Below are 17705 nucleotides of genomic sequence, written 5' to 3' on the forward strand. Positions count from 1 at the left end.
GATACCCCTCCCTGTGGGATAGAATATAGGTCTTGCGTGACAGAAGATTCAGAGATGCTCTCAGTCCATTTGGAAGTGGTGACCTGACTCTATCCTTGTCTTCCGGCCTTGGGACTCCCTAGGTGGCGCTTCCTTGCCTGAATAGGTTTCTAGGCAGGAGAACTGCCGCTTTCTTTTCTGACATCTTGCTCCTCCCTCCTCCCCTCTCACCCCCCACCCCCCGACTTTCAGTGGGAGGTGCATTCTGCTCCTTCCACCTTGGGATATCACTAGATGCCTAGATGTCAACCTAGGGGCTTGGGGCAGGTTTGGCTCTCAACCCAGTGCCTAAAGCACCCTTTCAAAGAGGAGACACCAGGCCTCGCTACTCTCACAGAATGAGAGGGCAAATAATATCTCTCCCCCAAAGTTGGCCGCACGTTGGTGTTTGACCAAGTGCCCTAAAACAGATGACTGGTTAAAGAAATGTTGGTACATCTACACAATGGAATACTATGCAGCTGTTAGGAGAGATGAAATCATGAAATTTGCTTATCAATGGATAAAGATGGAGAGCATCATGCTAAGTGAAAAGAGTCAGAAAGAGAGGGCTAGACATAGAGGGACTGCACTCATTTGTGGAGTATAGAATAACATCACATGAGGCTGACACCCAAGGACAGTAGATACAAGGGCCAGAGGGATTGCCCCATAGCTGGGAGACTGCTTCGTGAGTGGAGGGGAGAAGGCAGATGGAATAGAGAAGGGATCACTAAGAAAATGATGGCAGGAGGAATCAGTCGGGATGGGAGATGCATGCCGAAAGTAGATAATGGACCAAACATGATGACTTCTCAGTATCTGTGTTGCAAGCCATAATGCCCAAAGGTAGAAAGAGAGTATGGGGAAAATAGTCTTCCATGAAGGCAGGGGGAGGGTGGGAAAGGGAGGATATACCCGGGATATTGGTGGTGGGGAATATGCACTGGTGGAGAGATGGGTGTTTGATCATTGTGAGATTGTAACCCAAACATGAAAGCTGGTAACTATCTCATAGTGATTCAATAAAATTAAAAAAAAATTTGGTGTTCAAGATGCTCAAGTGTCCGGGTGTCTGTAAAGAATGAGCATTATCTACCAGCTGGGAGTTTTTGGTGTGCATGTAGAGCAGTGGAAGATCCATTAAAAAATGATGGAGGACTCCCCCCCCCGCCCCTGCCCAGGGTTTCCGGTGCCTGCTTCTGGCCAGGGACAGAGGGTTGGTGTTTCCCACAAAGCTCCTGGCGGTGTTGATGCGGCTGGTCCAGGGGGCCACACTCCACTAGCAACCTCTTTGTCACAGTCTACTTTAGGCTACGGGGGTCATGACGGTTAGGAATCTGGAGAGACACACACGAGGGCCTCACATATGTGAGATGTAAAGATATATGGTAAGAACGTGGCTAGAGCCACCTTCTAAGACTCCCAACCCAGAGGTATGAGTTTTGCAGGGTTGTGGCTCATAGGCGATCATGGGAAGGGAGCGTTACCGGCACGCCCTCGGCCCAGATAAGATCCGGAGCTGCTTTGTGCAAAACGGACCCTCTGCTCCTAAGGACTATGATCCCAGAGGTCTTCTAACCCATTTTGGAACCCAGAGCGGCTTCTTACAGAAATGCATCTAGACTGTGAACTGAGCTAAAATATCAGAAATCCAAAACCGCGCGGCCGCGACTCATAGAGTCTTCATTCTCAGCAATGAAAAGAAATTATTAAATGATGCCTTTTCAGCAGGCCTGATTGTTGGGGGAAAATTCCAGACAATAATAGTGAGTTCTCTATTTAAATATTGAATGTATTCAAAGTACAGAGAGAATAAAGTGAAAATCATTAGTGACTTAGGTGGGGGCTGGGTGGGAGAGGGGTATATTGGGGTTCTTGGTGGTGGAACATGTGCACTGGTGAAGGGATGGGGGGTTAATCATTATATGACTGAGACTTAAACCTGAAAGCTTTGTATTTTTTTCACGGTGATTCAATAAAATAAAAACTTAAAAATAAAGAAATATGGTAAGAGAATAGCAAATAGCCAAAGGCAATTGAACCTGAGAACTGGTCTACAGAACTGAGCTTGCCAAGGTGGGGGTGCAGGTGGGCGACCCTCAGGGAGAAAGGGGCTGGGGGTACACTGAGGCAATGGGGAGGGGAACACTGAGGCAACTGGAACATTGCATGTATAAAACTCTACCAGTAACGACATACTAAATCCCAGCACCTAAAGTAAAATATACATTGTAGCACTGTAGCACTGTCATCCCGTTGTTCATCAATTTGCTCAAGCAGGCACCAGTAATGTCTCCATTGTGAGACCCGTTGTGACTGTTTTGGACATATTGAATATGCCACGGGGAGCTTGCCAGGCTCTGCTGTGCAGGCGGGATACTCTGGTAGCTTGCCAGGCTCTCCGAGAGGGATGGAGGAATAGAACCCAGGTCGACCACGTGCAAGGCAAACACCCTATCCGCTGTGTTATCACTCCAGCCAAAATATACATAGGGACTTTTATAAAGATATTCACAAGTACGTTGATTGCAGCACTATATGCAGTAGCAAGATATGGAAATAACTCAAATGTATCCAGTGACGGTGAATGAATGATGAAATTGTGGGGTGTGTGACCCATGGACTACTACTTAACTGTAAGAAAACATGAACTCTGGCCCTCTGCTGCAACAATGACAAAATAAATTGGAGAAGGGCCAAAGAACCCTAGAAAGACAAGATCAAGATAGTGAAGTCATGATATGACCTAATGACACTAGAGATATGCAAGGAAAATGGGAAAAAATTTTGTCTTCTAAAACTTGTCCATGATGCAAACCTTTGAGAAGTTACTCTTCCCTGCCCACTGCTTTCCATTCCTATCGGTCGGAATGTTTGAATACAGGAGGATCTGCGAAAATGGGCTAAGAATGACCACCTCACCCCTGCTTGAATGATAACATCACCTCAGGCTCTGAGTTAAGGAAATATATTCAATTAAAGATAGTTCTGTTTGTATGTTTTGATTTTAATGGCACAAAGGGAGCCTCCCATGGGAATATCTGAAGTAATGTCTTTCTCATTTTCCTACCAAGTAGCCATCATATCTCCTGGGCTTGCACTAGTTCCATTGTCAATTAAGTTTGTTTCATTTGTTTTTTTTTTTTCTGTCCAAGAAGACAAGCTAATCTTTGGTTGCCACTAATCTGAAGACAGAAACAAGGGCAAAGGAGATAATTATATAGCCATAAAATATGTGGCCAAACACACCCACAAGCCACTGTTCTCAACTATTTTTCTCTTTGTCTCTCTTCTGGCACAGAAGGCTTTCAAAGTTGACCTTAACTGACATTGGCATGTGCCAAGGTGTGAGCGCAGGGGCTTCCAAAAGACTGGTTAGACAAGCTAAGAATTAACAAACTTTGGAAATGACTTTTGCGGTTTTCTTAATAAAAACATTTTCAGGCTGGCGTAAGTTCATTCATGTGTTCTCTCTAAAGACTCATGGGAACGGGGCACCAAAGAGGGAGCATGCGGACAGGACCCTTGCCTTGCATATGGTTGACCTAGGTTCAATCTCCAGCACCCATAAGGTCCCCTGAGCGCTGCCAGGAGTGATCCCAGAGCGCAAAGCCAAGATTAAGTCCTAAGCACCACTGGGTGTGGCCCCCAAATAAATAGATACGATAAATAAAGACACCCAGATATTGACTTTTTTAAAGTCTTGAGCCATTATTTGAGAAAAAGAAAATGGCGGCATCTCCTGTAGAGGATTCTGACAGCAAAGACTCCACACACACCACCCAGAGGCAGCGTCCTGAGCTTCTGCCGTCTTCCTGCCTGCACCCAGGGCAATTCCGTATCTCTTATTCTGAAAACACTGGGGAGCCAACTTCGTCCTCCACATGTACAAAAATGATGGAGGAATCCATCTTCATAAATACAGCAAAAGCGATGGGTACTCTTCAGCCATCTCTGCTACAGGCCATGACACCTGATTCTTCTGCTGTTTCTCCTGATGTGTTATTGCCACAGCACCCCATGCCTCTGTGAGAAAAGTTGTTGACCAGTATGACGTTGATAGCTGGAAATGATCATACTGGATAAGAACTGAATGTTGAAAGTAGGTAAAGGGATATACGGGATAACCTTTCAGTGTCTGTTCTGCAAACCACAATACCCAGAGAGAAAGAGAGAGAAAGAGGGAGAGACAGAGAAAGAGAAAGACACAGAGAGAGAGAGAGAGAGAGAGAGAGAGAGAGAGAGAGAGAGAGAGAGAAGAAAAGTAACTGCCATAGAGGCAGGGCAGACTGGTGGAGAGGAACTGGCTGGGGGGAGGGAAAATGGGAACATTGATGCTGCTAAATGTACACTGGTGGAGGGATGGGTGTAAGAACCCTGTATGACTGAAAAACCCAACCATGAACAACTTTGTAATGGTCTATCACATGGTGATTCAATAAAAAATAATTTAAATAAAAATAAAAGGAAAAGTTGTTGAGTATTCCAGAGCACAAAAGTGTGTTTGCTCTTGCCTGCTGCCATGGTGCTCATTAAACTTCCTTTATTTGTTTGTTTAGTTTGTTAGCAACTTTGGGGGATGTGGGACCACAGGCAGACCCCAACCAGAGATTCTCAGCGGTCATTCCTGGCGGTACTCAGGAGATCTTATGCAGTGCTGGGGACTGAACTGGGCTCAGGCACGAGTATTAAATGGCATTTACACAAAATCTCTCTCTTTGCTTCCTCCTAGGGCTGCATCTGCAAAGACAAAGGCCAGTGTTTCTGCGGAAGCACCAAAGGGGAGAAGGTAAATCCACTTGCACGTGGCTGCAGAAACGCTCTAGGGTTCTGAGTAATTCACACTCTTGCTTATTAGCAACAGAAAGAAAGAAACTCCTTGTCCTTCCGTTTTTCCAAGTTCAATTTTAAAGTATAGTCATAAATGCCGGAAACCATATCTTCTCTGAAGCTGCTTATACTTTGTAAATACTGGTGTTATAACTCGCTAGGGCTGAAAAGAAGTAGCAAGTGAGCAAAAAAGAAAGCGCATAAGAAATGTCTATGTATAAATACCCCGTTTGTTAACCACTAGCAAACAGCTGAAAACAAGTTGATTTGCTTACTTTGCATAAGATAAACATTGAAACAGCCTCTTTTCCTGCAGCATTGGTGTGAAAGCGCCCTCTGGTGGTATAATCTAGAAGCAGCACGCTTGACTGAGACCAAAATTCAGTGTTGTAAATTTAAGGTGGGGTGTGTGGGTGTGTGTGTGTGTGTGTGTGTGTGTAAGGGGTGGGTGGGGGAAGGAATGCCATGAAATCGCATAAATTTGCTCCATTGACAGGTAATTTGTGATAACCAAGACAGTCAGAGCTAAGGTTTATTCTTAGTTTCCTCAGAGATAAATTGTTTAGTAACAGCGACGGAAGTCTACTTAGAAATCATTTTTAAAAATTATATTTTAAGTTTTCTTAGATAAGATTATTTACATATAACATACGATGATTATGATGATGATCATATTTAAGTTATATAATTCATGTTAGTTTCCTATTTTCTCCTACATCTATGATATGGTACATTCAGAAGTACATTAGAAAACTGCATTTATTCTTGCCCTGAAGATGCATTCAGTGAACCCCTGACACAGGCAAAATGCTGTTCTAGAATCTGTGATGGTAATTCAATATTGAGGGGAATCTAGAAAAAATATTTCACTATATTTTTACTGCACAGTGTGAAATTACTAAAATCACATTATAATTTAGATTATAATTTGCTTGTTTATGGCTAAACTGAATCAACCACGGACCTTTCCTGTTTAAAGTAGACGCTGGAAGCCGGGGAGATAGTACAGCAGCAGACCCCGGTTCAGTCCTCAATCATACATGGGCCCCAAAAATACTGCCAAGAATAACCTTGAGCACAGAGCCAGGAGTAACCCCTGAGCACAGCTGGATATGGGCCACGCCCACAAAACAGAGTAGTTCCCAGGATCACCTCCAAGGGAGGAGAATTCTTTGGCCAAAGCACCTCCCTCAGGAGACTCACTCACACCCACCTGGTCATTTCCAGAAGGCAGTGACCTGTCAGCAGATTTTGTTTTGTTTTGCTTTGTGGCTGCCCCCCAGCAATGCTCAGGGGTGACTCAGGAATCACTCCTGGCAGTGCTCGGGGACTCTATGGGATGCGGGAGACGGAACCCAGGTCAGCAAAGTGCAAGGTCAGTACTCGCCCGGCGGTACTGTTAGCTCTGGCCCCTGTGAGCAGACTCTAAATCCAGAGTCTGGCGGTGACTAGGCCACTTTTGAGATCTCTGCAGGCTGAGTGACTCATTCCTGGGTAATCCAGAGAGGGACCCAACTCAGTGCCCACATACTGTTCTTTTCAAGCTGCCTACAATAGTGCACATTCCCCAAACATTCCTGCCTTGCCTCCCTTTCCTTTCCACCCCAGTAAATCCAGTTATTAATCCCCTTCTTTCTCCCTGGGCTTTGCCCTTCATTCCTCGTCCCTCCCTCCCCACACTCCTCGGATTGGCTCCGCGCACGGAGACGGTGCCTCGACAACACACTGCAGGGCAGAGACAAACCCTCCCCAGCAGTTCGTTGTGCCTCGCTGCTGAGAACTAATTAGTTTCTAATCCAACACAAAGAAAAGCAAGATGTTGTTATGTTATTTTAAAAAAAAGAGAGAGAGAGAGAGATGGCTGTGGGTGTTTCGTTATCACCCAGTCCTTCTGTGTGTTTCTGCTCTTTTTCTGAACAGGGAGAGCAAGGTTTGCCCGGACCTGCAGGGCCTCCCGGCCAGAAGGGATTTCCGGGTCCTGAAGGTCTGCCTGGACTCCGGGGACCCAAGGTATGTCTCCTGGAAGCTTGGGGAAATCCCCGGCCAGCGTAAACTTCCCGCTCCCATCAGCGCTGCTGCAAACCTCAAGGCCATCCCGCGTGTCCGCCTGGACGTCTTCCCCGCACCCCGCTTGGAGGTCGTGCAAGGGGTCAGCGTCTGCTCCCGGCCCTGCTCTTAGTTCCCAGCTGCACAGTCGCTGTGCCACCTGGGCCTCCCCGCCTAGCTCCCCCCACGAGGCACTTGCCTCTCTTCCCCTGCTCTGGGTCCCTGCGTGAGTCTTCTTCCAGCAGGCCTGGTCCTGCTCTCCTGCTCGGGATATTCAGCTTCCCCTTCCCTGCTGGCTTCTCTTTCCATCATTCAATGGGCATTTTCCACCCCACAATAATGTCCCACTTCCTCTCAGTCTTTCTGATGCTACAACCAAAGGATCACCATGTTCTTCCTGTCCTTCTTTTCTTGGTTGTTTCTTTTAATTTTTAATCTTCCTTCCTTCCTCCCTCCCTTCGTCCCTTTCTCCCTCCCCTCTTTTCTTCCTTTCTTCCCTCCTCCTTTCCCTCCCTCCCTCCCCCTCCCTCCCTCTACCCTTCCTTCCTTCCTTCCTTCCTTCCTTCCTTCCTTCCTTCCTTCCTTCCTTCCTTCCTTCCTTCCTTCCTTCCTTCCTTCCTTCTTCCTTCCTTCCTTCCTTCCTTCCTTCCTCCTTCCTTCCTCCTTCCTTCCTCCTTCCTTCCTTCCCTCCCTCCCTCCCTCCCTCCCTCCCTTCTTTCTTTCTTTCTTTCTTTCTTTCTTTCTTTCTTTCTTTCTTTCTTTCTTTCTTTCTTTCTTTCTTTCTTTCTTTCTTTCTTTCTTTCTTTCTTTCTTTCTTTCTTTCTTTCTTTCTTTCTTCCTTCCTTCCTCCTTCCTTCCTCCTTCCTTCCTTCCCTCCCTCCCTCCCTCCCTCCCTCCCTCCCTCCCTCCTTTCTTTCTTTCTTTCTTTCTTTCTTTCTTTCTTTCTTTCTTTCTTTCTTTCTTTCTTTCTTTCTTTCTTTCTTTCTTTCTTTCTTTCTTTCTTTCTTTCTTTCTTTCTTTCTCTATTCCTTTCTTCCTTTCTTTCTTTCTCAGGTGTTTTTTGAATCATACCTGGAGATGCTCAGGAGTTACTCCTGGCTCTGTACTCAGGAATTACTCCTGGCGGTGCTCTGGGAACCATATGGGATGCTGTGAATTGACCCTGGGTTGGCGCCATGCAAGGCAAACGCCCTACCTGCTGTATTATCGCTCTGGCCTGGTAGTTTCTTTTTAAAAGCAGACAAACACAAAAGCCAGTTGATGGAGCCAGAGAAACAGTACAGGGAAAAGCCAAGAGGCCTTGCAAGAGGCCAACCTTGATTTGATCCCTGTCACGGCCTAGAGTCCCACAAAAGCCACCAGGGGTCACTCTTGAACACAGAGCCAGGAGGTAGTCCTGAGCACCACAGGGTGTGACCCAACCCCCAATACAAACCGCCTGAAGATGCTGGCGGTGGCCCACCCCTGTTTGCTCCTTAGCAGAAGATAATCTGCCCCGGCTCCTCTCCCCTGACCTCACTCCCGCAGAGGTGACCCGTGACCTCTCTGTGGCCTCTGTCACAGTGCACACTTTGTGGCATTGGCGACTTGAAGCCCTCTGCTTTGCTTCCAGCTGTGGAACTCTCTCTTCCAGTTGCACAACTCTGCCTTTGTTTCTGGAATCTTCCTTTCCCTGATTCTCATCTTCACCCCTACCCTTCACCTCTGTCCCGGGCTCCTCTTTCTCAACTACTTCCTCGAACTCCGGGACCCAGGTTGTTGGCAGAGTCTTTCTTGGCAGAGTTTGTGCTCGTGACACACTTGCATCCTGATGTCTGTCATACAGCCGAGGGGTTTTGTGGACATAAACACGCTGGTGGATTTGCCCAAAAGCTGAACCACCACAAGAGCTGCTAACGGGTCTCTTCTGCTGTGGACGTGAGACAGACTAAATCCTGTGTTCTCATGTTCTCTCACAGGCTCACCCCCTGGTCGCTGGCCCTTAGCAAGCTATCAGCTAGTAAGTTATAAAGGATGATTATAGGGGCTGGAGTGATAGCACAGTGGGTAGGGCATTTGCCTTGCACGTGGCCGACCCAGGTTCAATCCCCAGCATCCCATATGGTCCCCCAAGCACCACCAGAAATAATTCCTGAGTGCATGAGCCAGGAGTAACCCCTGTGCATCACTGGTTGTGACTCAAAAAGGAAAAAAAAAAAGCCAGCACCAAACTGGAGTCACTTGCGCTGAGCCCACCAAAACTTAATGTGTATTTTAATTATGGTTTCAACCTTCCCCAGCAATGGCGTCCTAACTAGTAAGTATGAAATGTTCTGGTCAATAGCAGTGAGGTAGGTATTTCCTTTATTCAAAGACAAGAAAATCAAAGCTAAGACCTTTCTCTATTCCCCCATAGGTAGATTCCTTAAGCCTGAAATAATTCCCTCTTACCTCATCTTATTTCTGCATACAAACTCCTTTCATTTGGTACAGTATTTTGGAGTTTCTTTATAGTTGTTACGTAGGAAGCTGCTGGATTCATGAATCATTTATAAGACCAATTAGATCTTTAAAATGTATCTCAGTTGGGTTTTAATTTAACATGTGTATGGGTCACATGCTATTTCCTGAAGCTAATCTCGAAAACCTGTGTGTCGTGTGGACCTGGGGATGCTATTTTTAATTTACCAAAACACTAGCAAAACATTTTTAGTGAAGCAGAACGATTTTTTGTTGAAAGGAGTTTATTTAGAAAACTACGAGGGGAGGAGAGGAAAGGAATACATGTTCAAAGAACAAACAAGCCTGTAACACGAAGAACTCCAGTGACTTCGTCCTGAATGAAAATTTGTTTATAAAGTAAAGCAGCAATAAATAAAAATATAATAAAAATGTGCTTGCTGTGTGGTTATAGAGCTCATATTTTAAAGAATAGCTTAGAGACGTACCCACCAAAGATACTGATGTCAAAGACAGACAACTAAAGATTATAAAAACTGAGGCCAAGAGGTAGGACAGGGGGACAAGGCAATGTGAGCCCCACTAAGAGAGATCCCGGAGCCTGAATATAGCAGAGTAGGGCCCCCCGAATCAAAATAAAAGAATATTTTAAAAAAACCTGCCAAATTTTCCAGACTTATACATTTCCTATCATCAGGTGAGATATTTCCTGCATGATATAATTTAAAGTGGGGCAGTAAAACCTGTAAACCACTCTCCTGCCTTCTGCATAACATAATTAATGCCCTGCAGTGGAGGGGAAGGAGCTGATGTAGGGGTATGGGGAGTGGGGGAAATTCCAGCTGAAGCAGAACTCAGACCTCGGCCTTGGCTGTGGAGTCTCAAAAGACTCTTTTCTCACATTTATCCAAAAAACACCAACGCTAACTGAACCCCCGGGGCGAGACAGGGAAACAGCTCTGAGAAGATGAAAGTGACCCGTTAAAACCATTGTTGGTTAGGGTGATTCCCCAAGACACAAGACCTCCCGACTGTGTTCTTTCTGAGTTCAATCTGCATCCGTCCTGGGACCCAAGCGAGGTAATCTCTAGCTCAGACAGTCCTGACTCGTGCTATGTGTTCATTTGCGCAGGCCAGGCACATTTTGCTAACAAAGTGCTTCTCAGAACCCAGGAATATTGGCTGCCACTCTGGCCTCTCATTAGCCTGCATCCATCATCCTTATCAGACCCCAGCAGCTGTCTGGGTAGTGCGGGACTTTTTTTTTTTTTTACAGAACTATTTTTCAGAGATACAAGAATCTTTTCATCGGTTTGAAACACAGATTGTGAATCAATAGATCTGGAGGTGGGGGAGAGCTGAATTTTGCACCTCTCATCAGCTTGCAGTGCTGTTAAAGATGCAGTTCTTCCCGAAAAGGGAAAAAAAAAAAAAAACGAGAAAGAAGGATATTTCCTCTCCTTGGCCGGCGTGGGGCTATGGCTTAGTTCACAGTCTAGAAACATGGCTGCTACTTTGATTACCTTCAATATTTCAACAAAAAACTCATTATTATTGTTTGGAGTTTCCCCCCAAAGTCAGACCTGCTAAAAAGGAACCGTTTCACATTGCTGACAATTAAGAGATATTAGGTCTTGGATTTCTGAGGTCTATTAAGCAGGTACAAACTTGGTGGCTCAGGAAGAAAAAAAAAGAAAGAAAAAAATTATGTACTTGGAACAGCAGGACCCTTGGGCAGTCTTGGGCCGGGACTGATACCGGCGTGCACTCCGCTGAAATTCGACCCGGGTGGCCACACTTTTGTGCAGCTGCTTTGCTGCTGATCGACTAGGATCCGGAGGCCAACTAGACTACTTTTGGTCCCAGAAACTGCTTGCAGCCATGTCTCTAGACTATGAACTAAGCCATAGCCTCACGCTGGCCGAGGAGGGGAAATATCCCTCTTTCTTGTTTTTTATTTCCCTTTGGGGGGGAAGCAGTGTGGTGTCCGCCATATTATGAGGATTATTAAGCAGGCACGAACTTGGTGGCTCGGGAAGGTTAAAAAAAAAAGTTATATACTTGGAACAGTGGGACTTCATATCTTTTCATTCTCAGCAATGGAAAACTAATTATCAAATGCTTCCTTGGCAGTAGGACTGTCTTATTTGGGGGAAAACAACAACAATAGTGAGTTTTGTGTTGAAATATGGAATGTAATCAAGGTAAAGAGAATATGAAGCAAAATTTATCAGTTATGCAGGCGGGGGGGGCGGGGGGGGGAGGTATACTGGGGTTTTTGGTGGTGGAATATGGGCACTGGTGAAGGGATGAGTGTTCGAGCATTGTATAACTGAGACATAAGCCTGAGAACTTTGTAACTTTCCACATGGTGATTCAATAAAATAAATAACTTTAAAAAAAAGATGCAGTTCTTAGGTCCCCCTTTGGAGTAGAAGGATTTGCATGGATTTGTGTGCGTCCATTCTGGTGATTTGTTTAATTCTAATGCAATGAGCAAGCAAAGTGGTGGAACTGTGCTAACAAGAAAAATCATCCCGTGTGGAAAACTGATGTGTGAATCAGAACAGGACTTGTTGGGGATGGGTTTCTTCTTTGTGCCAAGTAATGTCTAGAGTGTTCACATTTTGTTTATTTCTGTTTGGATCTAGGGCTCTCCCGGAATCCCTGGACTCACGGGTCCCAAAGGCGGAAGGGTTAGTAGTCCGATGACCTCAACCCGGTGGCTTGGTGAGAAGTCTGCACTGTGAGCTTTCCGCAGTGTCAGGAAGGAAAGCATTGCGTCCTGTTTGCTCGGTAGATGAAAGTCAAGAACAGGCAAACAGAGTTATCATGGTAGAAGTACAACTGTAGCTTCGGTTGGGAACCAGGATCCGTTGGGTGGGGAAGAGGAGGGAATTATTGGAGGTGAGCTGGGAGGTTGGGGTGTTGGGGAAGGCCTGCATGTGGTCGATTCAGAATAAATACAGTATGGTCATGTGTACAAGCACCCATAATTTTTTTTTTAGTTAAAAGCTTTCATGTTTGGGATACAATCACACAATGACCAAACACCCATCCCTCCACCAGTGCACATTCCCCATCACCAATATCCCTGGTATTCACCCCTTTCCTACCCCCCCTGCCTCCATGGCAGACAATATTCCCCATACTCTCTCTCTACCTTTGGGCATTATGGCTTGCAACACGGACACTGAGAGGTCATCATGTTTGGTCCATTATCTACTTTCGGCACACATCTCCCATCCCAAATGATTCCTCCAGTCATCATTTTCTCAGTGATCTCTTCTCTATTCCATCTGCCTTCTCCCCTTTGCTCATGAAGCAGGCTTCCAGCTATGGGGCAGTCCTCCTGGCCCTTGTACCCACTGTCCTTGGCACCCATGAAATTTTTCATGGAGGACTGAAGTACTTTAATGCAACTAAGTGTGCCCTTTTAGAAACGTATAAGAGGGACTGGAAGAGAGTAAAGCAGGTAAGACACTTGCCTTCCACAATGCTCATGCCAGTTCAATCCTGGGCACCGCATGTAGTCCTCTGAGTATCACCAGGACTGATTCCTGAACACAGAGCCAGGAATAATCCCAGAGCACAGCTGGGTGTGCCTTCTTCTGCCTCTGCCACTGCCCCCCTAAAAATCTAGTTTTTAAAGTTATGTGAATGTTAGATGACCAATGATCTGTCAAATCTCGATTTTTTTTAGCCAACCCTGAGTTAGTTTTGGGATGGGACCATGGACAGGGTAAGACATTTATGTGTGTAGATTGCTTTTTAAGTGTTTTTCTTGTCATTCTTTCTGTCTCTAGGGGATAACTGGATTGCCAGGATTTTCTGGTCCTCCCGGACTTCCAGTGAGTACTGGAGAAGATGCTTAACTGGGAAAAAGGAGAAGTCAGCTTGTTTTAATAAGGCCGGCAGTATAACACTCCAGATGAACTTGCTACCTATGGAAAATGGTTCCGAGGAAGCACTGAATATATTAAAGTGTGGACTTGCAGAATATGCAGATCAAACCATATTTCCTGAAAAATAAGCAGAATAGCAGGAACAAAAAGGGGGCTGGAATGGAAAACAGAAAAGAATTGCTCTGTTTATTAGCACAGAGCAACCTTCAGAGTTTTTTTGTTTGTTTGTTTGTTTGTTTTCTTTTGGGGCCACACCTGGCAATGCACAGGGGTTTACTCTTGGCTCTGCACTCAGGAATAACTCCTGGTGGTGCTCAGGGGACCGTATGGGGTGCTGGGAATCAAACCCGGGTTGACTGCGTGCAAGGCAAATGCCCTACCCGCTGTGCTATCGCTCCAGTCCCCAGAGTTATCTTTACTCACTTCTTTTTCCTCTCCCCCCGTGCCCTGCTCCCACCCCAGCATATTAAGGGACTCATTTATGTAGAAATACCTTCTCATTTATTTAAAATATCTGTCCTGATCATTTTAAGTGGGTCTACTTTATTTGCTATGGTTTATTTAAATTGCTACCTAAATGCATCGGCTATTTAAATAAGAAAGTGCAGAAACAATCACTTTGTGCTTTTCTTCTGCACCTTGCTTTCCTGTTGCCACCTCATCTAGGATCTAGTCATACTGGCTCCCTTTTGAGACTTCTTCTGTTTTCCAGGGTACCCCAGGCCGTCCCGGACCTTATGGACTTCCTGGTGTGCCGGGGTGTAATGGTTCCAAGGTATGTCCCTCTCACACTGGAAACAATCAACTAAATATTTTGCTGAATGCATAAATGCAGAGGCAGAGAGATGCACAAAGCATTTCTTGGAACATTCTTTTAGTCAGCACCAATGGAATTTGTCTTCAGGGCAAAAATATAATCATTAATCCAGGAACTTTCCAATTTTCCCTTTATATTGTCTTGCTTTCTGAGAGACTGAAGGAAAAATTCTCTCAATCTGCCTTTAAGACAGTCACTGGGCGTTTATTTGCATCTGAAGTTATGAGTGCATGGGAATCAGGAACTAAAGCTTGGGGTATAAACTGGGTTTTTGGAAAACGACTGATCGTTTCAGTGTTGACTCAGGTGCTTTCTTCCCTGGCCTGGTCACAATGCAAGAACTAATTACTAAAGTTCAAGAAAACAGCAATTAAAAAGTTCTTGGCACAATGAGACTTTTGCCATCTATGCAAAATTCTGAGAACTAGCATATTTAAGTTCTGTTTCCAATTATGATAATGGTTTTCTGTCTTTAGTCTCAGGAGCCAGAAGCCAGAGGAATTTGGGCTTCATTGTCTGGCTTGACCAAACCAGGGTTGGAAGAGAAGAGAGAGAGAAGCTCTTTCAATAGGCCTTTCGGGAACAATTAAAACACAGGAGAAACTTTGTCTGTCTTCCAGGGTGAGCCAGGCTTCCCCGGACTTCCAGGAACATCAGGGTACCCAGGGATCCCGGTAGGTTCACATTCGTAACCCTCGTGTCATCAAAGATCAGCTTAGAGTCAAAGGCACACTCAGAAAGGCCCTCTGAAGAAACCCCTCGTGACCACAGGAAATGTTTTAATTCAATATCAAGTGGGAGAATGGATGAATAAATCTATCATGAGTAAATGCAGTAAGTTCAGGTGTCAGGTTGAGGCTTCATTTCTGTCCTTGAGATATCCGTGACAGAGATGTACCGGAGGCTGTTAGATTCCTTAAAGGGAGGGATGAGGGGGCAAAGAGATGGCACAGCAGGTAGGGGGTTGTCTCCAAGAACAGATGACTGGTTAAAGAAACTTTGGTACATCTACACAATGGAATACTATGCAGCTGTTAGAAAAGATGAAGTCATGAAATTTGCATATAGGTGGATCAACATGGAAAGTATCATGTTAAGTGCAATGAGTCAGAAAGAGAGGGACAGACATAGAAAGATTGCACTCATTTGTGGAATACAAAGTAACAGAATGGAAGACTAACACCCAAGAATACTAGAGATAAGTACCAGGAGGATTACTCCACAGCTTAGAAGCCAGGCTCATATGCTGGAAGAAAAGGCAGCTCAGATAGAGAAGGGGACACCAAGTAAAGGGTGCTAAGAGGCCCGCTCGGGATGGGAGAATGCGGGCTGAAAGTAGACTGTAGACCAAACATGATGGCCACTTAAATGCAAGCCACAACACCTAAAAGGAGAGAGAGAGCCAAAGGGAATGCCCTGCCACAGAGACAGGGTGAGGTGGAGGAGATGAGGTGGGGGCAGAGGGAGGGATGCTGGGACCACTGGTGGTGGAGAATGGGCACTGGTGGAGGGATGGGTACTTGACCGTTGTATGACTGAAATGCAAGCACAAAAATTTGCAAGTCTGTAACTGTACCTCACGGTGATTCACTAATAAGAAAAATTATTTTTAAATAGTGAGTGCAAAGCAGGGAGTAACCCCTGAGCACTGCCAGGTGTACCCCCAGAGCAAAAACAAAAAGGAAAGGGATGCTAGTGACTCAAGGAATGAGTCTGGGGGTGCTCTAGTGTGTAAGGTAAGGTTCAGATCAGGGAAAAGGAGTCTGCGTCAGGGCCCTGCCACTCCCACCCCTGGCAGAAAAGACCAAGGAGCCCAGGAAAGGGGTGTTTCTGCCCAGAGGAGAGCAGGGAGCACCAGACACTATGCACACCCAGTAAGAGGAGAAACAACGCCTGTCATCAATTATGCAAAGTCATACCAGATTTGGCACTGGACGAGGACAGAGGTGATGGGTAGAGCCAGGAGTCACATGTGGAAATGAGGAGTGAGTGGAAGATGCCACAGAACAATGGGAAGTTTGCCAAGGATTTGAAGGAGAGATGGGAGGCTTGGGAGCAGAGGGAAATAAAGGGGAGACTTGGATTACTTAATAAGAAACTCGAGTTTGCTGAAAAGCCAGGGGGCCAAAGAGATAACACAGGGGTTAGGGCACTTATCCTTGTGTGCTGCTGATTCACGTTAGATTCCTGTTCCAGATTGTTCTCCCAAGCACCATGAGCACAGAATTAGGGAGAGTCCCTGCGCACTACTGGGTGTGGCCCAACTCCTGCCCCTCCAATTCCCAAATTATAAGGAAGCATGCAGTGGGGAGAAAAGGCAGAACAGACAAAGTGAGGATGCTGTGCATGTGTGTGTGTGTGTGTGTGTGTGTGTGTGTGTGTGTGTGTGTGTGTAGATATACCCCGGGTGAGTCATGTGTCTCTTCTTTCCTAGGGTGCTGCTGGTCTGAAAGGAGAAAAGGTAAGTCATCCATGACACAATAGGATGGGAAATCCTTAATTGCACATATGAGGAGGGTTTCCATTTCATAATAAGTTCATGAGGTTTTAAAAAAAAACACTTTACCAAAATGACAATTTTAATAGATAATAATTTATTGTAAGTCATTTCACAGTTGATCAAAAACCACAATTTCAGGTGTGACTAGAGCAACCTCCCGGGGTTCCTCTGTAATGTGCTATAAAGATACAATTTTATATCAGCCCTTAAGGAAATCAGCTCAAGGAGAAAAGAATTGCATTCATGCGCAGAAACCCACATTCAGAAATAGCTGCTAGTATTGGCAGCTTCAGAAGTGACTAAGCATGGGTGTGCCTGTCCATTTTATAAAATTTAAAAATGCTGTAGATTGTTCAAAATGGAGTAGCTACGTAATCCAGTAAGCACATAATTCTCTGAGCACATATTCCAAAAATCTCTCTTATCCTAGAAGCAGTATGCTCTTAAATAAACACTAAAAGAGTTGTGTTTTTTTTTAAGTAGCTAATTCTGTTTGATCAAACTGATTATCTCCTTCATGCTCCAGGGTGAACCAGCTGAAAGAGAAGGTGTCGAAGATGATGGGAAAGGTGACCCTGGATTGCCGGGATCTCCCGGATCCCAAGTATGACCTTCAGACAAGATCCCGAGTTCTCTGTCTCTGTCTCTGTCTCTCTCTCACACTCTCTCTCTCTCTTTCCCTCCCCACCTTTATCTTCTCCCTTTCTCATCCCCTTGCTTCCTTTCTGCTTAAGAACATTCTAATAGGGGCTGGAGTGATAGCACAGCGGGGAGGGCGTTTGCCTTGCACGTGGCCGACCCGGGTTCGATTCCCAGCATCCCAGATGGTCCCCTGAGCACCACCAGGAGTAATTCCTGAGTGCAGAACCAGGAGTAACCCCTGTGCATCGCTGGGTGTGACCCAAAAAAAGCAAAAAAAGAACATTCTAATAGGCATTCACAATTTTCAATTTATATATTTACCTAATTTCATTTGAAGGCATTCACTCTATGATAGAAAAATGCATGCTATAGATTTTTAAAAAATAATGGTAGACTTTTACATCTTTGCCTCTTTAAATCTCAGTCTTCCAAGCATTTTTAAATCTAAGCAGTCTCCACAGAGAGTTATTTTCTAAGTAGCATATATTTGTTGAAACATTTTCTT

The 17705-nt window shown here is 45.3% G+C and overlaps 1 protein-coding gene across 1 annotated transcript in view; it reads left to right on the forward strand.

Moving 5' to 3' along the window:
* The window catches only part of COL4A3 (collagen type IV alpha 3 chain), a 167651-nt gene that overhangs the window by 77665 nt on the left and 72281 nt on the right, over positions 1–17705 (forward strand). Inside the window, exons 2-9 of the mRNA XM_004610850.2 lie at positions 4754–4810; positions 6772–6861; positions 11988–12032; positions 13143–13187; positions 13954–14016; positions 14679–14732; positions 16493–16519; positions 17085–17162. Of these exons, the coding sequence (XP_004610907.2) occupies positions 4754–4810; positions 6772–6861; positions 11988–12032; positions 13143–13187; positions 13954–14016; positions 14679–14732; positions 16493–16519; positions 17085–17162 (459 nt within the window). The remainder of the gene's footprint in view (positions 1–4753; positions 4811–6771; positions 6862–11987; positions 12033–13142; positions 13188–13953; positions 14017–14678; positions 14733–16492; positions 16520–17084; positions 17163–17705) is intronic.

This window comes from Sorex araneus, chromosome X (genome assembly GCF_027595985.1).
Source record: "Sorex araneus isolate mSorAra2 chromosome X, mSorAra2.pri, whole genome shotgun sequence".
Classification (NCBI taxonomy): domain Eukaryota; kingdom Metazoa; phylum Chordata; class Mammalia; order Eulipotyphla; family Soricidae; genus Sorex; species Sorex araneus.